The sequence below is a fragment of the Carassius auratus genome, unplaced genomic scaffold, assembly GCF_003368295.1.
Source record: "Carassius auratus strain Wakin unplaced genomic scaffold, ASM336829v1 scaf_tig00005936, whole genome shotgun sequence".
NCBI lineage: Eukaryota > Metazoa > Chordata > Actinopteri > Cypriniformes > Cyprinidae > Carassius > Carassius auratus.
Window position 1 is genome coordinate 26,999 of NW_020523715.1, and position 23,985 is coordinate 50,983.

The window sequence follows — 23,985 nt, forward strand, 5'->3', positions numbered from 1 at the left end:
CGATTTGCTCAATCATGCACATGATTTATAAATTAAGAGAATGAATTAGTAAGTTGTGTGCACGATTTAGCAAATCGAGGGAACGAAATAGTAATTGTATGCACGTTTTAGTATACTGAGGGAACAAATTAGTAAATCATGTGCACAATTTATTAATTATTTTCTTGCATGTCATGTACGGGGCTCCGTAAATCAGAAATAAATAAACACAAATGTTAAATAATTCTAAATTAAACCTATAAATAGTAAGATACTTTTTTTGTATTTTAATTTCAATAAAAAAAAATGTTAACTGAAAACATAAAAACAAATAAAATATAAAAATATTAATAAATCTATATTAATACTGTATATAAATAATGCTAAAATAACACTTACGTGTTGCATCTATTTTTTATTACTATAACTTTTCTCACAACTGTGAGTCCTTTTTTTACTTTAATCTGAGACGGAATCAGTCATTTACAGGTTTGCTACTGCTTCAGCAATGCAAGAACACAAGTTCACAAGTTCAAGGAGAGTTTCGCATAGTTTGAAGTTCAGTCTCTACCCTATCGAGACTCACATGCTGTTGGGGTTGTAGCAGAGCATGTTGAGCTGCAGGTTCTCGTCCCAGTGTCTCAGGATGATGAAGAGTTGATTGGCCGTGGCTTTGACCGACGCCAGGTCTCGGCCCTCTGGGATGATTTGTTCATTTAGCCACATGCTGGCCTTGGCTGCGATCAGCTCCCACTCGATGAAATAACTGGCCGAACTGTGCTCCAGCCAGGCCAGAGCCACCGCGGTCGCCCACACCATGCCCTCAGTGTCCTGCACGGCCCTTTGTAGGATCCCAGGTGAACTCAGCCAGGGAGTCTCAGCTATTTCTGACTCAGAGCCCCGTCCACTGTCATGGAAAGAGTTGATAGGTGACGGCGGGCCTTCGGTCGATGATAAGCTGCTAAACAGCGAGGGCGCACCCTCCATCCGAGGGCTTCTGGCATTGTATGAGGATGAAGACGTCCGGGACACCATTTCCTCGCATTCGGAGTTCAAGTCCGAGTCTTTTGGTGGAGGCGAGGAGCCATGCTGGACCTCCAGACTCTCGGAGCGCCGGGAGCCGGAGTGGGACACATGGGTAAGGCTGATTCTGTGGCTGGTGAAGGGCGACGTCCACTTCAGCTTGTCCATGGGCACGTTGATGGCATCACACAAGGCACTGTCCAACATGAACGCCCCACAGGACAGCTGCAATGACACCTGCAACAGGAAGTGTAAACCATAATGTCTATTTAATCAGTGCTTAAACATATAAAAAAGCTCAAATGAGCCATTTAGGGTCTTTAAGCATTGTCAATTACATTAGCCTTAAAAATATGCTCTAATGATTTTGCTACGCCTCATCACCGTTTACTTTGAATAATTGCAATGACCCATATATTCTACTCAAATAGCATATCTCATTTAACTGGACACAGATCATGAGATATTGATCATTGTTTGTTAAATGTCAACAGATCTATTACTCACTATACATAGAGAACAGTACTTCTGTGTGCAAGGTGAGTATTGACCAGCTATTTAAAGGTTATGAGGTTATGACAATGACGTCATTAGTGCTAGCTGAGGTTTGTCAGACATTTTATGCTGACCTTTTGAATTGTTGTTTGCAACCCGTTTTGTATATAATGTATATATGTTAACGTGTACAGTAGGTATATAATACATATATTTACACCCTCTCTCTCTCGCTCTCTCTACATATATAAATTTAATATTAAACTACATATTTAATATTACTTTTTAAATATATAAATATAGATGCACAATCTTTATATATTAGCTTGGGAATTACTATACTACTAATAACTGTTCTACTATTATGTTCACAATTCTATGATTCTATATATGAATGTGTGTGTATATATATATATATATATATATATATATATATATATATAAAACATGCATCAAAAAAATCAATAGGAGCTATTTCAATTTCATCTTGACTTCAACTGTAAGTTCTGCTAAAACCACAGAGCATCAACATCCTGAAAGCAGAATATTGTGACAGAAACCAGAGGGATGTAGTCCTTGTTGTCATTTTCGCTCTCTCCCACGGAGTTGCTGATTTTGCTCTGCGGCCGGCTCATGAAGCCCCTGGCAGCTTTTGTCAGGAGACGTGTCCTGCTCAAACTCAGCTTGCTAGAGGCAAAAAGAAACAACACCTTTTACTCCGGTTGCCTTACTGTCATCATTAAATGCACAGACACGTCTAAAGTGTGTTTTCTTGGTGAAATCTGCCCCTTCACATCTGTTATTTTGTGTAGTGTGCACACATCTCTGATAGCGCTGCTCCTCACGTTTTGGTCATTAGTACAGCTGACATTTCACTGACAGCGAGAGATAAAACTGTGAAAGAGATTCCAGACACGAAAGGGAAGTGTTTATTTTGGTGTCTAGAGTACCATTTATCTTTTGTTTTAAATTTTGGATTTCTGTACCTAAAGGAATATGAAAGGGATTAGTATATGATCTTTTGAACCAATTATTTATAAAAGAATAATACATTGCATTAACCATTTATTTAGATCACATAAAGCTATTTGTGAATATATCCTAATTAATATTCATGAGCTAAGCCTACATTGTGTAGTGACATCACCACCAAACCCCCAACCCCAAAGCGTCACCCTGCAGTTAATTCACACTCCTCTGATGTTTCTTAAAGTCAAACGCTAATTAAAACTCAAACTGAGTGGTTATGACTACATCCTCAAATTTTTATACTTCTTTAAACTATCCTTTATTTCATAAATTCACTTAAACGCAAGACGTTGAGGCTAGTTGTGGTTTTGTTTTAAAGGAAAATGCTTATAACAAAACATTTGACGTCAATAGAACAAACATTTGCCTAAAGTTCATTGAATCACACTGACTCGTTTAATAGTAAATGTCAAAAGATAACAGCAAAATTATTATAAAATAAACTTGCAAGAAACTGTCGTATTAAAAAAAAAATGTATGACTAATGAATGTCTGTCTTCTCTGAGAGTTGAACTCATTACATGCACCAAACAGACTACCACAAGCAATCAAAATGCAAATTCGACTCATGATTTAAAACAATGGTGCAGGAGCAATGCAAACCACTGAATTATTCATTTGTGTTCTGTGAATTAGAGTGTTTTTAATTGTGTAACTTGATTTGTAGACATTGTTGGCTCTTTCTTTCTATCTACACCCACCTGGCGGAGAAAAAGCTCTCGACTGATCTCTGCGAGGGGTCGGAGGTCACCGACGGACTCCTCTGAGAGGCTGAAAGAGAGAGCAGGTTGGTATCTGATCATGTCTATGGCCCAACACACACACACACAAAATACACTGCACTCCAAGGCAAAGAGCATTCAATAAACTCATCTGTGCTGCTCTACGTCAAATGAATGAATTCAGTAGCTACAAACTTGAGTGATTCATGCTGCTGTGTTTGAGATGATTGAATATGTGCAAGACTTGTAATAACTGAAGTAACCAAGTGAATGCAGACAGATGGAGAAAAAGTACCTTCAGAAGAGCTACATCGTTCCCAGCTGGAGGATGAGGGGGATTTGGAGGGGGATTGAGATGCATTGTCTAGGTTTGTAGAGCAAAGAAGAGTTTTAAGGTGCAGATAGAAGTCCAGCTGAAGATAGCTCATGTCGACTCCAGAAGAGTTTACAATAACATGCACTTTGTATGGTTTTTGGTCATAACACCACTTCTGATTTTAGTAAAAGCAGTATTCTATATATTTTATATATTATAAAATGTAATTTATTTCTGTGATGCAAAGCTAAATTTTCAGCCTCATTACTCTAGTCTTCAGTGTCACATGATCCTTCAGAAATCATTCTGATATGCTGATTTGCTGATCAAGAAGCATTAATATTACCAGTGTTGAAAAGAACAACGTTCAAAAGAACAGCATTTATTCGAAATAGAAAAATCTTTTGTAGCATTATAAATATCTTTACTCTCACTTTTGACAAATGTAATGCATCGTTACTGAATTAATTTCTCTCATAAAATAAATAAATAAATAAATCTTACTGACCACAGACTTATGAACAGTATAGTGTATATTTTGACCAACTTGTCCCCAAACTGATACGGTATTCTCTCATTACATCTATTTTTGTATCAAAGTTTGTGGGGGCTTTTGCTTCAGTTTTATGAGCTACTGGGTCTCTGGTGAAGATTTGACTTTACTGTACTGACAGTACTGGACTGTACACAAACTGTTCAAAATTTACCAAAAGTAGTCCAAGTTATCCCAAAGTTATGATGTTTTCAACCATTTTTGTGACTTTTTACCAATGGCACTGTCAATGAACTGCTTGGGTACCAATTGTCATTGCCACCCAATGCATTCAATAGACCAAAGCATTGGAAAAATCTTGCATGCAACATAAAAACTGGATTATTTTTTGATCCATCATAATGATCCACTCTTGTAAACAAGCCCAACTGTCACTATTTTGTTATCAATCTTACTGTAGCATAGTGCTGCATCTTCTTGCCCAGGCAAACCTGATTGCGAGCGCCCCAGACCTACAGAGTAACCTCGGGTCTTCCTGCTGCCGGAACGAGAACTGCAGTGCGAACTTCGTTTATGATCCTCCCCTGGAGATAAACAAATAGACAAGGAGTCATTACCATGATCTAATTGTGTGCTTAAGCCAGCAGCGACTGCTTCGTCTGTTTCCCTGCGCTCCTCCCTGTTTTCTTCCTTCTGCGAACAGTATCTTTGACGTAATTATGCAACTGCCAGACCTTGTGAGCACAGATAAATTCGAAGAATGACCTACCAGGATGGCTGTACTCAACGAAGGTGGGCAAATATTCATTGCTGTCCAGATCGATAGGTACAAACGCAGTGTATTTGCTCAAGATGTTGCAGGCTTTGCTCGTGTGGATGGCATAAAGCTGGTACCTTCTCCCAGAACCTACAAGAAATGATATAGTCGAGGGATTTGGTCAGATATTCAAGTAAGTTTTAATATTCGGATTTTACTCCAGTTCCTTACCATGCTCAATCTCACACTCTTTGTTGGCCATGTGTTCAAAGTCTTGAATAATGGAGCTTCCCGCCAGGTGATGGAAGGTTTCGTTCCACAGGTCCTCGTGAACTTTCTCCTCCCGCTCTCGGCCTTTCAGGTAAGGCTGGATGTCAAAGGCCACCTCCCATCTCATGGGCTTCCCGCACAGCAGTCCTGATATGACCGCTTTGCAGTTTCCCTTTCCGTGACTGGCCTTGAATTCCGGCGCGTGAGGATCCTGGGGCGTTTCGACTTCGCAAAGCTGATGCGTGTAGCCATCTGTTCGAAAATACAGAGAAGACAAACATAATATTCAGAGTATTAACAAATGCATTTCCTGCGGAAAACATCAGAAACCAGTTGTCTAAACATATAACCAACTTAAATGATGGTTAAAAAAAGATGTGAAAAAAGAACGGCTAGTTGAAACTAAGTAGTTAGGTGACTAGAGGAACCCCTGTAAAATTAAGGTATATCAGATTGTGTTAAGATGCCATTTTTAGGATATGTTCATGGTTTAAAAACAAGTGCAAATGCCTTAAGCTTTTTAATGTTGAAATTGCTTTAGACTTTGCACATTCTTTTAAAAATGCAACTCTCATGGTGCTGAAAAAGAGTGAGATGTCTGAATCTGAGAATATGTAGCTGTTTAATATGGTAAGTGACAGCCAATTAGGTTAAATATGTTTTTATTGCACAAAACTATTAGCTGATAGTTGCCATAAAAACCGAGACCTGTGGATTATGAATAATGACAGGATAATTGCTCACAACAGGCAATTTGAAGCCTGTCGGTCTTGAAATGTATTGTTGTATGCTGTTGATTGGTTAAATAATCATCAATCTGTTTTTTGATGAATTCAGAGACATTAATAGTATATTAAACACCAGTATTAACTCAGTAACAGATAAGTTAATCTGAAATCATCTATACATTTAATGGCAACTCCTGTTACCTCACAGTACACACTAAGTTCAAAAGTTGGGGGTCAGTGTGATTTTTAATTAATTGATTTATTTATTTTACTTACATTCATTTTATATATATATATATATATATATATATATATATATATATATATATATATATATATATATATATATATATATATTCAGTATGGACACTGTCAAAAATGACAGTTAAGACATTTATAATGTCAAAAAATATTGCTTTTTTTATTAAAATTAATTTCTTTTGCACATTCTTGCACAATCCTAAAAAAAATTATCACAGTTTAGCAAAATTGTTTTCATCATTGATAATAATAAGAAATGTTTCTTGAGATGCAAATCAGCATATTAGAATTATTTCTGAAGGATCATGTGACACTGAAGACTGGAGGAATGATGCTTGGAGTTTAAACATTTATACTTAGAAGTATATAAATGTCAATAAGGCATCAACAGATGAATTGTTGAGTTTTTACTCCTCACTACACTCAACAAAGGGCAATATGTAGCTGATGAAAAATGTTAGAGGAATACAAAATCAGAAAAATTCATATTCGCGATTACATTTTTTTTTTTTTCAGAAAAGATTTTACAACTACAACTGATTAGCAGATTCAGGAGTAGTTTCTCAGTCTGTGCTCTCTGGATATTGTTAAGTGCTTCTACGCCCACACTGTGCAGCTGATTATGGGTATTTAAATTACAGTGTTAAAGCTGGCTTAACTCTTAGCTCAAGCAGTGCTAAGATTATAAAGCATTAGAAATTGACGTCTTTGTTCTTATAAAGGTGAAGGACCAACCTGCATCACCAGTGCTGCCTAGAGAAGGGCTGTCAGTTGAAGACCTGGAACCGTCTTCCACGAGATGGGTCTGATCAACCTTAGACTCCCCCTGGAGACCCTCTGGTTGTTGCACTGGAGGTTTGTGAGCAGCTATAGGACGTCCTCTTGAGGACGTGGCACACAGGCTGGCCAACTGTGGCTGTTGGAGAAATGAGTAACAGTTCGTTAGTCCTTTTGTACTTGAATTACCTATTTTGAATAATTAAAGATTTTTTTATGTTTTTGAAAGAAGTGTCATCAATGCAAAAAAATTCAGTAAAACAGTAATATTCTGAAATATTACTGCAATTTAAAAGAACTGTTTACTATTTTAATATAAAAAAATTATTTATTCCTGTAGTGCAAAGCTGCATTTTTGTCACCCTTCAATCCAGTCTTCAATGTCGCATAATTCTTCAGAAATAAAACAAACAAACAAAACAAACGTTGTTTTTATTAGTAGTAAACATTTGTAAACATTACTGGGATTTTTTTTATTTTTTTATAATTACATTAAAAAGGATAAATATTCCATGTATATTAAATATAAAAAAATAAAATATTAAAATATATAAATTATTAATTTTATAATATAGAGTTGATTTTTTTTTTGCCAGGTTGACTCAGAAGCACATTTTTTGGTCTCCTGACACAATCTTTTACCCATCAATGTATGGACATGGCATCAGGATAATTATTAATTGCTTGTTTCCTGCGCTAAAGAAAACTCACAGTGCCACAGTAATGGTGCTAATACTAACAACTCTGAATGTGTTTCTGTGCCTGCACTTATCATGCAGGTTTCTCATTCTACTTTCCAGCATAAAGGCAACATGTAGTGAAAGAAAATCTCATGTATTCCACCTCATATAGTGGGATTTTATGAACATAATGATTCTTGGAGTCGCTGTAACCATGCCAGTTCCTCCAGCACATGGATCTCTGTTCACTTGGGTCTAATGGCAGTTTGGTTCATGAAAAATGTATGCCTGCTAAAGAGTTAATAAGGACCATTAAAGTTATTATTGCATGCACTGAGGGGAAATCAAAGACTCTTGTTATTGCCGTAGCTAATCTGTAATATTTCTCATTCCCTTTTTGATCAAATTTCCACGGGCAATTGCTTGCAGTGCTGTGTCACCTGGACTATTGATATTTTCTCCCCTTTCAAAGAGCGTAACATTGGAAATTTCATCATGGCCATCAAGGGTTTTGTTACAGTTGTCAAAAGTAATTGTACCCTGGACGACAAAATAAGTGTCTGGATGTTCAATATATCTGTTAGCAGGCTGTCAGCAATGTGGAAATATCACTGAACTCATTGAATTTGAGAAACAATGTCATAAAATAGGAGAGATAAATACGGGAAATGTCATTAATTTATTTTGTCAGCCTGCATGCTAAAAGTAATTTTTAATTCCTTAAAAAATAGTATTAAATAAATATTTGTAATAGATATTTTTTAACTCAAGTTGCACATGATGCACATTATAAGACAACTTGACAAATAATGTTACAGGGAACCCGAAATGTTGAGGAATGTGATTACTACCATGAAAAAAATATAGCTTACTAAATAATATTGAAATGTTTACATTATTGAAATGTTATGTGTAAACACATATTTCATTGTTTTTAAATTATGTAAATTAAATTATTACATTTCTACTTCAGTACCAACTTGGAAAAAAATACTGCTTTTTAAATCATATAAAAACTAAATACATATTTAATTTTTTATATTAAGTATGCCAATATTCAGACAATATTATAAAACGACTATACGAAAATGAAAAAAAATTATTGCTTATTAAATCATATTTAAAAATAAATATGTTAATGGTGGTATAATACCATTTAAATAATAACAATTCATTTAATTCATTTGATCACATAAAGCACATTTTTACTAACCTGACAAGGGAGCCCAAAATATTGAGGAATGCAACAACTAACATTAAAACAACTTGCTGATTTAATAATATTTAAATAAATATTTAATTGTTTATACTATTTAAATATGTTCACATTTAAATAATACTACTACTAACATAGAAGAAAACCATTGGTTATTAAATATTTAATTGTTTATACTATTTAAACATACTAAAAACATATAAGCATCCTTAAGTCTCCTCAGGAGGCCTGATGTAAATGGAGAGGGTTTTCTACTGGCATGCAAGAAATGAGTAGGGTCATCATTATCAGTCACAAAGGATGCACACCTCTCCGTTGGGGTCTTGATTACATATTAATTTGTCTCGAGGTCAGGGATATTTTGGGCCTCATTATTTCAGCCCTGTTCAAACGCTGGCCCATCTTTTGTGACATCCCCCAACCTTTTTTCTCCCACCAGACTCCAAAGGTGCATTTATATTTCAGTGCGTGGGTACGCATCACAAAAGAGTCCACCTGATCACATATTTCCTTTATGCACATTCTTCCCTTGCTTAATCGTCCAGGGAACTGTAATTCATCTTCCACTGGCTATGCAATCTCAACTCTATTTATGTGGATGTGGCGGTAAGAAGATCGAATCACATTCTCATCAGAGAGCTAGATGTGAGTTCAAATAACCCCTTGGAACAATCAGACGAATCCATGGAGCTCTTCTCATATCATAGCAGATGCCTGGGCTATAGCAGATGGCTGGCGAAGGCTGCCTACAGATATTTATTCTAAAGAAAACAACTAGGCAACTTCCTAAATAGAAGCCATCTGCTATTTGTCAAAACACACAGGCACAAAGGGGATTACAGTTACAAATGTCATCTCATCATTTCCAGGTTTTGATGTTTATTGCTTACTCATACGTATTATAAGATATGATCATTCATGAAAAAGGCACATAATGTTTATGAATCATTTTAGTGAATGGCTTCATCCTAAACTCTCATATGTAGCATAAGATAGCATTTGGTTTGTTTGGATGAGTCATTTGCAAGTCTGATTCATTCTAGTGAATCAATTCGTCCTAAAAGGTTCTTGATATTTCATATGTAGTGTTGGGAAATCTGATTCATTTTAGTGAACTGGTTCATCCTAAATGATTTTATATCTCATTTGTAGTGCTGGAAAGTCTGATTCATTCTAGTGAATCAATTCGTCCTAAAAGGTTCTTGATATTTCATATGTAGCGTTGGGAAATCTGATTCATTTTAGTGAACTGGTTCATCCTAAATGATTTTATATCTCATTTGTAGTGCTGGAAAGTCTGATTCATTCTAGTGAATTGGTTCTTTTTGAATAGTTCTTTATCCTATGTGTTTTATTGGGAAGTCTGATTCATTCAAATGAATTGGTTCATTTTAAACAGTTCTCTCTCTTTCATAGGGGAGAGCGGGGTCGAAAGTAACGTGGGACGAAAGTAACAAAGCGATTTTCTCTGAGCCTATTACTAAATTTGAATACCAAGCTATGACAGCATATTCAGCATGCAATCCTACACAGAGCTGAGAAATATCACGTCATTTCGTCATCATTTCCCGCAGTTAGGTCCGTAAAACTGTTTTCGACAACAAAAAGTAAATTATTGAAGCGAGAATTTTTTTTAATTAGTTGCGTTGTTTTTCTTGTTTCATGTGTCACAGTAATGATCAATCTACAGGTTATTTAGTGCTTTAACACATCCTAAAGTTTGCATTATCAAAGTTTTTTAGTATAAAAGTAAATCAGGTTTAAATGCCAGGAGTTCCTGTCGGGACGAAAGTAACAGTTGTCCCACTACAGTGACAAGAAGTATTTATTTTGTTCCGGTACATGCTATTCTGTGAATTTCTGTGTCCTGCATCATTTATTAAAATGTTAATGTCATATTATACCAAAAGAATAGGTCTGAGTGAGGTTCAGAAAGACAGACAGAGGTCTGGTTTTATCCAGATGTTTATGAGAGGGCGTTTCTGGACATAGAGGAACATCTGTGCAGCTCCTACCTCACATTTACCTTAGTTATGTTTAGGTTTTAGTCATATCTTAGCCTTTACACCTCCACCTATGAATTTGCAGTGTTTCCAGATGTTTTAATGCACATTTTCAATTTATGCTTAAAAACAAGTGGATGGAAACATGAATAGGCCTACTGTTACATTATGTTTAGAATGTATATTATGGTAATATAATTTATTTATATTATTATTATAATTATTATAAAATTATTATTATATTGTTAATTCTAATTAATTTTTTTTTTTATAAAAATACACTGAAAATTTCTGATTACAAATGCCTCATTACTGAGCTTTGAGACATTTGATGAAACTTACATTTAAAATAAAAATATAAAAATGTAATTTACTCAGTACCACCACTTCCAAATATAGCTCTTGAGCTTACCGCCACCCCTCCATGTGCCCAGAACGTGCTTTTAGCATACAGGTATGTTTATTTGGACATCTTTTTTAATAGAGGTTTTAATCCTTTGCTGCCACTTTTCAGAGCACCCATCACAATGAATGCCTCCTAATTCTTCCTAGTTCGGAGTATGGAGCGTGAATCATTTGAACCAGTTTGAGATATATAAAGATATATATATCTTTATTTGCAATTCGCGGATCATTTGAATCAGTTCGAGAAATCGGAGCAGGTTCGCGAATCATTTGAGTCAGTTTGGGAGTTCGTAGCGGGTTTGCGAATCATTTGAGTCAGTTCGGGAGTTAAAGTGGGTTCGCCAATCATTTGAGTCAGTTCGGGAGTTCAAAGCGGGTTCGCGAATCATTTGAGTCAGTTTGGTGATCACGAATCATTTGACTCAGTTCGGGAGTTCGTTACGGGTTCGCGAATCATTTGAATCAGTTCGGGCGTTCGTAGCGGGTTCGCGAATCATTTGAGTCAGTAGCTCTTTCTAAGGGTATTTTTTCAAAATCCTTTTGCACATTTTATGTATGTTCAGTAGTTCTTTCTAGCTCAAGCAAATCCACAAACTAATAAAAGGATTTATTATTAAGGTCGCCTGTTGACTGCTGTATATAAAAGCCCTTCAATTTAGTTGTTGTTTCCTCAGGGGATGAGGGGAGTCATCAAAAAAAAAAAAAAAAAAAATAGAGTACTGGCACCTCTTTTGGGCCACTTAAAGCACTGGCTCCAATGTACTTAGTTACTTTTTGTTTGTAGCTTGTAGTACACTGTAGTTTATCAACTTCAAATTATGTTAAAATATTAACACAGTCGGAAGCTCAAAGTAGGCATTTCCGATGACTAAAGACACATTTTCAAACATATCTTGCAATGGAATAGCACACAAAATCATACATAGTTAGAAACTTTTATTTGTGTAGCACATGTTTTGAGCCTTATGGTTTAGCATTTACCAACCTGGTAGTCCATTTTCCACTGAGCTCCATGGTCAGGATGTGTCTGTCCAATGAGCTCCTGGACTTTTGCTCTTCTGAGAGGGTTTTTGCCCACCACTGAGCTGGGGTCACTGGGGGTGTAGGCCTTCTTCTCGGGGTTGTATTCTACAATCTGATTGGTGCTGTAAGCACGTCTTCTTGAAGAGTTGGCTGTGTCAGTTCCTGTGCAAAACAGTTCAGTTCACTTTCACTCCTAGGAATAGTTCATACAATAATAAAAATTGACTTTATGGTACACATTTCTGATGTATAGAGCTGTATTTTACCCATAATGTCTTGCTCCGTAGCGATAGGACTGCTCTCAGACATGTTCTCCTGGCAACCGTCAAACGGCGAGCCAACTTGATTGTCCCTGTGCAGCCCCTGACCTTCAGAAGAAACCTTCCCAGCATCCTCCTCTTGAGAGTGATAGAACACTGAACTGGCCGACTCGTTGGAGCGCATCATGCTGTATCGTTTCCGCTTGTCCTGTTACAGCAGAGAAAAGACATCTGAGAGCCTGGGAGCTTCTTGTTTTGCCTTAAAATCTTTATTTGCATTAACAAAAATTATATACTAAAAATATATTACTTAGTATACACTGTAAAAAATTTCTTGTTGTTTTTACAAAAACTTTTTGGCAGCTGTGGTTGCCAGAATAATTTTGTAAAAATACAGAAAACTGTAAACACATTTACGTCAAAAACTGTTAATTTTACAATATAAAGCTGTAATTTACAAACAAGAAAATGTGAATATAAACCAGTAAATTCAACAACACACAAAATTAAATCTGTTTTGTACCTTGAAAATACTGACAACCACCATAATAATAAAGATGGTACTGTATAAGAGAAAGCCACATGAAGTATCAAAGCTCATCACAAGTAGCTTCACCACAAGCAGAAGTATATATATATATTAACATATAGAAGGTGCACATTTATGGAAACACAAAACACCATCATGGTAACACACGTGATACTTAAATAATGCAAAAAACTTTCATTAAGCAACAGAAGATGTAACATAAAGCTCAAATGTACATAACTGATAACAAGAACTATTTAAAAACATGATTCTTTAAACAAAATACTTTCAAACGTGGAGTGTCACGCAGGGAATTCTGGGAATATCAGTTTACAGTTTTAGACTGTAAATTATACATTGATTTGTTCTTTTTTTAATTCTAAAAGCTGTATAATTAACAGAATTTTACTGTAAATTTACATTAAATGCTTTGTTGGATCTTTTACAGTTTTTCCCTGTATATAGTACGGGAACTTACTGTTAACCTATTATCAGTTTTTTTTCCGTAGCGTTTTTACAAAATTTTACAGTTAAAATTACACTTATTTTTTACAGTGTACAAAATCCTGTGTTTTCACATATGTGACCTTATAATTTATAAAAATGTAGTATTTTCAGATAATTATTCTAAATATCACCTAAATAAATAAACCCTAATCATGTAAATTCTACATGATACCAAAATACAGTATTTAAAATACTACTACTACTAATAATAATTATTATAAATAGTAGCACAAAAATATAGTATAATAAATAAATAAACCATTGTTGTTTTTATGTGATATTATATGAAAAGACCATATATTTTCAAATAACAACAATATTATTTATCTAAATAATATTAATAATACAAAATGAAAGTACATATTCATAATTAATAATAATTAAATTAATAAATATAGATTATTAAATATTTTTAGATAATAATACTTTGTTTTTAATAATAATAATAATAATAAATATATAGTATAATTATTACAGGGTAAGTGTTATGTTTTTAGTATATATTTGTATACACATACATGTATATATTTAAGAAATATATGTTATAAATATTTATATAAACATATATGTCTGAGATATGTAAATATAAATATAATGTGTGCATTTATACATAGTATATTGCAGAACAATGGATATTCATATACCTGTGTGTGTGTGTGTGTGTGTATGTGTGTGTGTGTGTGTGTGTGTGTGTGTGTGTGTGTGTGTGTGTGTGTCTGTGTGTGTATTTATACATAGTATAAATGCAGAACAATGGATATACTGAAGGATGGATGGATGGATGGATGACTTACTGATTTGGGGTTGGAGTGATATCTGGAGGTATCACAGACCACGCTGTATCCAATCAGCCGGTCCCCAGGGAACAGACAGGTCATCCCGACTGGAGAGAGCAGGATCTCTTTTGTCTCTGGATACAGCCACTCGATGGAGATGTCAGTCAGCACTGAGGTCATGGTCTTCTTCAGTGACTTAATCATCTGCCGAAGAAACAAATAACAGCCTGGTCAAACACTACCTAGTGAAATCAATCAAGAGAGCAGAGCCTATGGAAATAAAACATGGGGAAAATATGTAGAGAGAGAAGGAGAAAATGTTAAATGTGCTGTCAGCTTTTATCATTATCCTTATTCATGTTTAACTAAACAAAACAAATTGTAAATTGCTCATACAATTGGACACTCAACAATTTACATGACTGCTGTAATTACTTTGCAGTGACATTCAAAATAGCAGGCTGTTGCACTGGAAGATAAACATGTCAGAGGAAATGAGGACCTTGGGCTGCAGTCGTTCTCCTTCTGCCAGGAACTCAGCTGTGCCTCTGGAAACGGCGGCCAGTCCTAAAACCAGCCTCCTGCACACACCCTGACCTATCCCGAACGTGTAACACCTGCCATGAAGCAAACACACACACACAGACACACGACAGGTGCGGTGAGTCTGTGAAAACATCAGAAGAGCATAATGAAGAAACTGCATCTCTACTGGGTGAAGCTCTGCCAGACAATATCAGTTGAATTCTTGTATTGCTTTATTAATTCTGGTACTGGCAAGCATGCTTTTAGAAAGCCAGAAGAAATTTATTCATATTGTTTATTATAAATACAAAAAAAAGTTAAATAAAACTACGGAGCCCGGCACATGATATGCAGGAAAAAATAGTGGGCTGAATCTTGTGCACGATTTACTAATTCCTTCCCTCACTGTACTAAAACGTGCACACAATTACTATTGCGTTCTCTCGATTCACTATTTCGTTCACTCAATTTATAAATTGTGCGCACAATTTACTTATTCGTTCTCTCGATTTGCTAAATCGTGCGCATGTTTTAGCAAATCGACGGAACGCAATATTAATCGTGCGGACGTTTTAGTACATTGAGTGAATTAATTATTAAGTTGTGTGCACAATTTATTTATTTTTTCTTGCATATCATGTGCGGGGCTCCGTATATAACTAATACAAAATAAAACTTTATTTTTCTTGATTCTTGACTGTGAACTATTTCAGTGAACTTTTCCCGATGCATTCTGAGATTTCCTTACAATCTGGCCAAAAAAAATAAAAAAATAAATGCTTTTAGCTACGCAAGCTCAATGTTTCATGTCATTGTATTCTGCGATGTGCACAACATCAGTAAAATGTCACCACTGATGCTAATTTAAAGTATGAAGATATGCTGTCTTACTACAGCGCCTATAATGATGCTTTAAAATGCTGTCTAGGTAGGCAGCTCACTAACTGATGTATCGAAGTTATATTTTTTAGATTTCTACAATCTCGATTTGAACTAGTAAAACATACTAGCTCTAATACACAGCATCTGAAGGCAAACAGTAGTAATTGACGATGAGTGACCTTCAGTACATCTGCGGCTCACTGTGCGAGATTTGAGAGAACAGGGAACACATCTGTCTATTTACTAAAGTGTGGATGGGCAATCAGATCAGCTTGCAGAGAAAGATTCTTCCCTAACAAGCAAAGAAAGCCGGGTAGTGTAACAGAAGTGCAGCAAGTCACATTTGTGATTTTTCTCGATCGTCTGTGGAGGGCAAGTGCTGTTTAAGGCAGTAAATTACACCACGGCTTCACTTCCCAGCCATTGTGTGTCTATAGTACTGCAGGAACGGCTGTTGAAACCCTCAGGTTCTTCCATTCATTTGAAAGAAGCTATTGTAGCATCTGTTCTTGGAGGACTCTCTGAGGTGAACGTCTCGGCAGGTGATAAATTGACTGGAAGCCTTGTGGAAGCAGCAGAGTGCGGAAACAAAGCATGTGAATACTAGCCGCGTTATGGCTAGAGCGGATCTAAAAGGATTAGACGGAGAGACATCAATTTACTGTTTCTAGCGGCTGTGCTGATCTCATTATGATCTTATTACCTGAATAGTTCTGCAGCTCTGTATCCTTGAACCTCTGATATTAAAGGATTAGTTCACCCAAAAATTATGAGTCATTTAATCGACAGATCATTCCAAAACCTTGGGCTTTTATACTTGGAAAATAAAATTTGATATTTTTTTAAACTGTTCAGGCTGCTCTTTTCCATATAAAAGATAACACATTGTGATCAGGGGCTGGTAGCACCAAAAAGGCACCATATTAATCCAAAAATATAAATGTGTGATTTGAGCACTACAGTATAGTCCAAGTTGCAGTGGTGGACGAAGTACACAAATCAAGTACTTGACTAAAAGTACAGATACGTATAATAAAATATTACTCCAGTAAAAGTAAAAGTACTCCTTTTTCAATTTTACTCAAGTGAAAGTACAAAAGTACTAAATTTTTTATGTACTTAAGTAAAAAAGTACTGAAAGATAGATGTTTGCAATTTTATATAGGATAATTTAATTTTATATTAGCACATTTTTTTTATTTTTTTTTTAATCCTACTGCTCAAAATACCTGGGATTTTTTCCAAAATAACCACTATATGGAGTCAATATATATTTTTGTTGTTGATATGGACTACACTGATGAGAGTAATGTTAACTGTGAAGCTTACACTGTGATGTACCTGAGAGAAAACAGAGATGACCATCTGATTTTCACCAGTAAGAACAAATTATTTTAAAGTTTGTTGTTTTACAGAACATCACAGTTATATATGACATGATAATAAGGCCTGAAGATTTTAAGGAAAATATAATTATATTTCCATAATGATTTTTTCCTTCTCAAACCTTGTCTGGGGTGTAAAAACACCACTGGCCAAACGGGGTGCATCTCTTCCCCTCTTTGATAATTACTGTAGTTACCATTTTTCAGTACGGTTATGAATAACGTCCTTAATAACAATGGATGAAAAGTTTAGAGCTCTACTGATGATTAAGTCTAGAGTGTGTCCACCTTTGTGTGTGGGTCCATGTACATGCTGAATCGACAAGTAAAAAAAAGCCTCAAGTCCAAATATTCATTTATCACCAATTAACTGTTTGACAAACACTTCCTGCTTCGATGTCCAGATCTGAATTTAAAAAAATCTCAAACATGCTCCGAAGTGCCGATCTGAATCAACCGAGTCGCGAACAGGCTCCGAAGTGCCGATCTGAATCAACCGAGTCGCGAACAGGTTCCGAAGTGCCGATCTGAATCAACCGAGTCGCGAACAGGCTCCGAAGTGCCGATCTGAATCAACCGAGTCACGAACAGGTTCCGAAGTGCCGATCTGAATCAACCGAGTCGCGAACAGGCTCCGAATTGCCGATCTGAAAACTTCGACCAAAGAATGTAAAAAAAAAATATAACTCAATTTCTCTAACTCTATACTCTAATAACTCTAAAATCTATGAAAGACTCAGATCACGTGTCTAAAAATAAATCGCTATAGTAAAGGAGAAATAATAAGAGAAGTGAATTCACTTAAGTTTCCTACCGTTCTGCTGTTTGGTCCTCACGAGCGTCTGACGCTCCGCGGCGCGTCTCCGCCCCTCACACGCGCGTTTACAGCGCTAAATTAATCATATTTGCTAATTATTATACATTTACTTCATTGTCAGCTCCAGGTACTTCATTATTGTGCATTGAACTGTTTGAAACAAAAAAAGGTTGTATTTCAGTAATAATTCTAAATTATCAAAATAAAATATATAAAATAATGGTTTCTATTTTAATATCCTTTAAAATATAATCTATTTCTGTGATGTGCAGCTGTATTTTCAGCATCATTCCTCCAGTCTTCAGTGTCACATGATCTTTAGAAATCATGAAAATATGATGATTTATTATTAGAAGTATTAATAGTTGTGCTACCAAATATTATTTTGGAATCTGTGATCTGTGAAAGTGTTTTAAAGTTTGTGGTTTTACAGAACATCACAGTTATATATGACATGATAATAAGGCCTGAAGTTAGGAAGAACATTTTAAGGAAAATATAATTATATTTTCATAATGATTTTTTCCTTCTCAAACCTTGTCTGTGGTGTAAAAACACCCCTGGCCAAACGGGGTGCATCTCTTCCCCTCTTTGATAATTACTAGTAACCATGTTCTGAACATCACATCCTTTCTTTTGTCCCTAGATGTAATCTATATAGGCTACATATATATATATATAGGTGGTTGAATAAAAATATTTGGACATTATTTATAAAAATTACCTCAAGTTAGCACCAGCAAGCTTGTTAGCTAGACATTTAGCATCAGCTACAATATTTACTTATTTTCAGTACTGTTATGAATAAACATTCATGTCTGTCTAACGTTACTCGTCTAGTTAATCCAAACAATATACATATGTATAACGTTACTGTTGATACACAATATAAAAACAGATGTCATGGTAGCATTTTAATAAAACTGTTAATATTACGGTAGCGGGGAATTTGGACATGCATGAGTTATTTTATTTAATCTGTGTTAGTTTAAGGTTATTTAATTTAATTTTTTAACCTAAAACACAGAGACGCTGATTGATGTGTCTACGTTTGCACTGGAGCATTTCAGTGGGCTTAAACAGATCACTCTTTACAGCGGATTTAGTTCCCAAACAACTGACCATTTTGACCTAAATATGATTTTCAGTTACAATAATGAATCCTAAATGTCGACATTAATAACTTACTTTTAGCAACATCAGACGCAAGGACGCTCACAAGATCTGCCGGTTCTTACTTCTGGAGACTCGCACTAAACGGTTCATTTGAATCAGTGAGTGGTCGACTCCAGAACAGCTGCAATCGGATCATTCTAATTCGTAAACGAATCGTTTGGTGCGATTCGCGATCCGATTAAAGTTTATTTTGAAAAGACTCAGTTCGTTCATGATGAATCAGACACCGCTTCTGCGTGTCGGAGCACGTGATATATTATAGGGAGTAACGATATGTTTTATGAAATGTAGTGAAGTTAAAAGTACGATCTTATGCTTTGGAATGTAGTGAAGTAAAAGTAAAAGTTACTCAAAATAAAACTACTCCAGTAAAGTACAGATACTTGAAAAATGTACTTAAGTACAGTAACGAAGTAAAGCTACTCCGTTTACTGTCCACCACTGCCAAGTTGTGATACTGCATGCTATTCAGTATGATCTTTTATTTATTATTTAGCATATTCTGCAGAGCTGGTTCACACAAAAATGATTATTCTGTCATCATTCACTCACCCTTTATTCAGCAAATTCTCCAGTTACATTTATGTCCTTAAGTATATTTTGGGGAATAATTGTAAATCCATTAAAAAAATTAAAAAAAAACAACAGCAAAAAAATTAATTAATTTAAAAAAAATTAATTGAGTCACAGTTTGATCTGATCTGACAGAGTTCACAATCAGTGCTGTTATTATTAACTAAAACTAGAATTAGAAATTGAAATAAAGCAAAAAAAAATTAATTAATAAATTAGATCCAAACTTAAACTTATATCATCCAAAACTTTTAACTTATTTAGAAATAAATTAAGTTTAAGTTAAAGTAAAACAAATTACCAAAACTGAAATAGTTAAAGCCAAATAAAAAAATAAAAAAAATTTAAAAAAAAGCACATAAAATTACTAAAACTTAAACTAAAATTTAAACTAAAATAAAAATAAATCTAATTCTATATATAAATAATTACAATACACGTAATTAACCAAAAATTTCCAAATGTCCTAAAATGTACCAAATGTTTTGATTAATACATTAGCACAACCTTTTAATTACACAGTCACAGATTAAAAAGCAACAGCACATTATACAGTAGAGCACGGCGCTAGCAACACCGAGGTCAAGGGTTCGATTCCCAGGGAATGCATGAACTGATAAGATTCATGCATTCCTTAAATGAACTTGCTTTGGATAAAAGCATAATCTGCCAAATGCATGAATGTGAATGTACAAACACTGACCTGGTGAACCTGGCATGGCTGCGGAGTAGCTCAATAACCTTCCCTGTGTTACTGACGGCTCCGTCGGTCAGGAGGAAGAGCAGGCGAGGATGACCTCTCTGCATGGGCTGCCGTAGGATCCAGTTGAGAGGAGCCAGTATGTTTGTACCACCCATGTCAGCGCGGATCTTCTTCACATGCTCACAAGCCAACGTCAAGCTCTCCTGTGAAATAAATAAGGTTTGTTAACAATTTTGAAGAAGAATAAAAAAAAGGTTAATCAGTATTTTTATCTTGTTTTGTTCTTTGCCATATCTACCATATCTAAATTTAAAACAAGACATATTTTCTTAAGAAACAAATATGTTTAAGATAAGACAATACTTTATTATATTTATATATAATTCTTTATAGTCCACTTTCAAACCTTTTCAAAAACCTAATTTCGTTAGATTTATGCTTAAAAGAAAAAGAATACAACTATTTGATGCAGAGATAAAGGAAAAACCTACACTGTCTTTTCTAGTGCAAATATCTAAACATTCTTAAATCAATATACATTTACTTCAGAATAAAAAAAAAATAAGTGACTTTATGCTTAAAGCTGCAGTAGGGAACTTTTGACGCTCTAGCGGTTAATAAACAGAACTACTTGCGTCTTGCGGAAGAACATCGTAGCCGGAACTACTTCTCTCTGTTTATGTCTATGAAGAATCACAAAGGTACTGGGTTACTCCGCCGCGGTACCCCCGAAGCAATCTAAAATAGTCCGAATATAAACACTTATTATAGGTGTACCCTAGTGATTCAGGACAAGCTAAAAACACGGTTTGGAAAATGGATTCATGGTGTACTCGATTATTATGTTCATTTTTCTACATTTTAAACACAAACAAAGTTACGGACCGCAGCTCTGATTGGTTGTTTCTTACCGGGAGCGCATGACTTTCTGCAAATGACAATAGGACCACTGGGAGGAGCCAGAGGAGCTTGATTTTTTCACAGATTATCTGTCTCATATTCTACTGTCAGGACATAATGACAGGTTTAATAAATATGTAATTTTTGTAAATAATATTTTTGTAAATATTTTTTTACAAAAGTTCCCTAAAGCACCTTTAAAACAAGAAAAAACATCTTCCAATAGACTAAGAAAAATAAACATGCTGCTTATTAAATTTATTTTTCTTATCCCACCGGCAGATTTTATTTTCTTGTTTTAAGCATTAAGTCACTTAATTTTGCTACATTTTACAAAAACAAAACTTAATACTTGAAATAAATAGTCTTCAAGTAAACATATTTTGATTCATGAATATTTAGATATTTGTACTGGAAAACAACACAAAATACTGACAAAGGTTTTTTTTTTTGGTTTTTTTTTTTCAGTTCAAAAAAGCTTAAATGATGTGCTGCATGACTGGAAGTTCATTATATAAACCCAGAGCTTTTCGACTGGAAAACACAAGCACTGATCCTCTGGACAGTAACTGCTGATCTAATGAGGGCAGTGAGTGTGGGCTCTGACTGCGGGTGACTAACCTCATTGTAGCTCTGACTGGTGGCAAATAGTGTTTTGAACTTAGATCCAAAGCCCACTATGTTGAATAAGCATGCTGGGAAAAGACTTTTCAGAATCACCACCATTGCGTCCTGTGAACGCACAAAAAAAGGAAGAGGTCAACGTAAATGATTCTGCATTACTCATAAAAATAAAATAAAAATTGGTATATTATATAAATATCTATAAATATATTAAAATTTAAAAGCATATACATTTAAATACAGCTGTATTTTTCATTACTCATCCACAAAAATATTAAGTGTTCATGTCATGATCCTGCCCTCGTGTCCTTGATTTTTCCTAGTCTTGAGGCAGGATCATGACAGACCCTTGTTTTGTGTACAAGCGCATGGCCTTGTTTTTGGGCCATGTGCTTGTGTTGTCTCGTTCCCTTGCCCCGCCCCCCTTGTTAACCTAGTCGTGTCTTGATTGTCCCATCTGTGCCACCTGTCGTGTCTTGATTGTTCCCCCTATTTAGATCTCCTAGTGTGCTCTGTCTTGCGTCGGTTCATTGTGTTCATTATTCGTGATTGTACCTGTTCCTGAAGAAGTGTTTTGTATTTCTGTGAGTGTTTGTTTATAGTTAGTGTTTAGTGTCTTTATCTGGTCAGCCCTGTCTTGTTTGGTTATTTAGTCCTTACCCTAGCCCTTGTTTTCCCCCTCGTGGGTTTTTGTTTTCCCTTTTTGTATTTAATAAACCCTTTTGTGTTGAATCCTGTCTGCACTTGAGTTCCTCCCTTGCAAACCCTGACAGAATGAACCGACCACCAAGGAACTCAGCAGACAGGAGGCAATGCTGGATGGCATCAGCCAGCCAGCGAGATTGTTTTGAGGGCTCTCGCCTTGTGGTGTTCCGGGGGACCAGGGGAGGTCGTTCCGGAGCGAGCGGGCGAGAGGAGGAGCCCCAGAGGTCCCCACCTACCCAGCTGCCGGCGATCCCGGAGGGTCGTGTCCTGGCCGTGGCAACCCTGGGGGGTCAGGCAAGCCCCTCCCAGAGTCCTGAGGTGCCCTCCACAGCCAGCAGTCTCCCCATGAAACGAGGGAGACGGTTTTCATGGGAGTCAACTTCTGAGTCTTCGGCGTCCGAGACTGCCCTGCCCGAGACCAAACTCCCCCAACCCGCCTCTGACCCAGCTGTGGCCTCTGTACCGCGCCCAAGGAGGAAGAGGAAGAAGAAGGGGCCTGCCGGTCCTGCGACGCTGTCTCCTCCCGTGCCAGCAGCGGAGAGCGCTGGCGTGCCCGTGCCAGCAGCGGTGAGCGCTGGTGTGCCCAACCCAGCAGCGGTGAGCGTGCCCGTGCCAGCAGCGGAGAGAGCTGGCGTGCCCGTGCCAGCAGCGGTGAGAGCAGGCGTGCCCGTGCCAGCAGCGGTGAGAGCAGGCGTGCCCGTGCCAGCAGCGGAGAGCGCTGGCGTGCCCGTGCCAGCAGCGGTGAGCGTGTCCGAGCCAGCAGCGGAGAGCGCTGGCGTGCCCGAGCCAGCAGCAGTGAGCGTGCCCGAGTCAGCAGCGGTGAGCGCTGGCGTGCCCGAGCCGGCAAAGAAGAGGGCAGTATGCAAGTCGGCAGTCGTGAGAGCGCAGGAGAGTGCCGCGGCCGACTCTGCAGCAAAGACTTTAGTTCAGTGCATTTCATCTCATAAGGAGATGCCAATTGTCCTAGCTGCTAAAGCATTTTCTGATTATTTGTCCCGTCTTGTCCAAATTTTAGAAATCCCCGTCAGTCCTGTCTTGTCCCCTGACCCTGTCCCCAGAAGTCCCAAATGTCCAGCCGTTGTCTCCCCGTGTCCTGTTGATGTGGCCCCGTGTCCTGTTGATGTGGCCCCGTGTCCTGTTGATGTGGCCCCGTGTCCTGTTGATGTGGCCCCGTGTCCTGTGGTCCCCCCGTGTCCAGTAGATGTGGTCCCCCCGTGTCCAGTAGATGTGGTCCCCCCGTGTCCAGTAGATGTGGTCCCCCCGTGTCCAGTAGATGTTGTCCCCCCGTGTCCAGTAGATGTTGTTCCCCCGTGTCCAGTAGATGTTGTTCCCCCGTGTCCAGCTGTCGTCTCCCCGCGTCCTGTAAGTCTTGCCCCGCGTCCCGTAAGTGTTGCCCCGCGTCCCTTGTCTGCTCCTGTCATGTCCCCTGTCAGTTGTCCTGAGACC

The 23,985-nt window shown here is 36.9% G+C and overlaps 1 protein-coding gene across 2 annotated transcripts in view; it reads right to left on the minus strand.

Annotated features, from left to right (window-relative positions):
- Positions 1–395: 395 nt before the first annotated feature.
- The window catches only part of LOC113071088 (von Willebrand factor A domain-containing protein 5B1-like), a 41,553-nt gene continuing 17,963 nt past the window's right edge, over positions 396–23,985 (minus strand). For both annotated transcript variants that reach the window (XM_026244458.1, XM_026244457.1), the window contains exons 9-22: positions 21,832–21,942; positions 20,311–20,513; positions 14,752–14,866; positions 14,268–14,453; positions 12,444–12,645; positions 12,140–12,339; positions 6,809–6,989; positions 5,046–5,336; positions 4,827–4,964; positions 4,513–4,641; positions 3,544–3,612; positions 3,228–3,297; positions 2,058–2,184; positions 396–1,239 (exon numbers count right to left, since the gene is read on the minus strand). In XM_026244458.1, the coding sequence (XP_026100243.1) occupies positions 562–1,239; positions 2,058–2,184; positions 3,228–3,297; positions 3,544–3,612; positions 4,513–4,641; positions 4,827–4,964; positions 5,046–5,336; positions 6,809–6,989; positions 12,140–12,339; positions 12,444–12,645; positions 14,268–14,453; positions 14,752–14,866; positions 20,311–20,513; positions 21,832–21,942 (2,700 nt within the window). In that variant the 3' untranslated portion in view covers positions 396–561. The remainder of the gene's footprint in view (positions 1,240–2,057; positions 2,185–3,227; positions 3,298–3,543; positions 3,613–4,512; positions 4,642–4,826; positions 4,965–5,045; positions 5,337–6,808; positions 6,990–12,139; positions 12,340–12,443; positions 12,646–14,267; positions 14,454–14,751; positions 14,867–20,310; positions 20,514–21,831; positions 21,943–23,985) is intronic.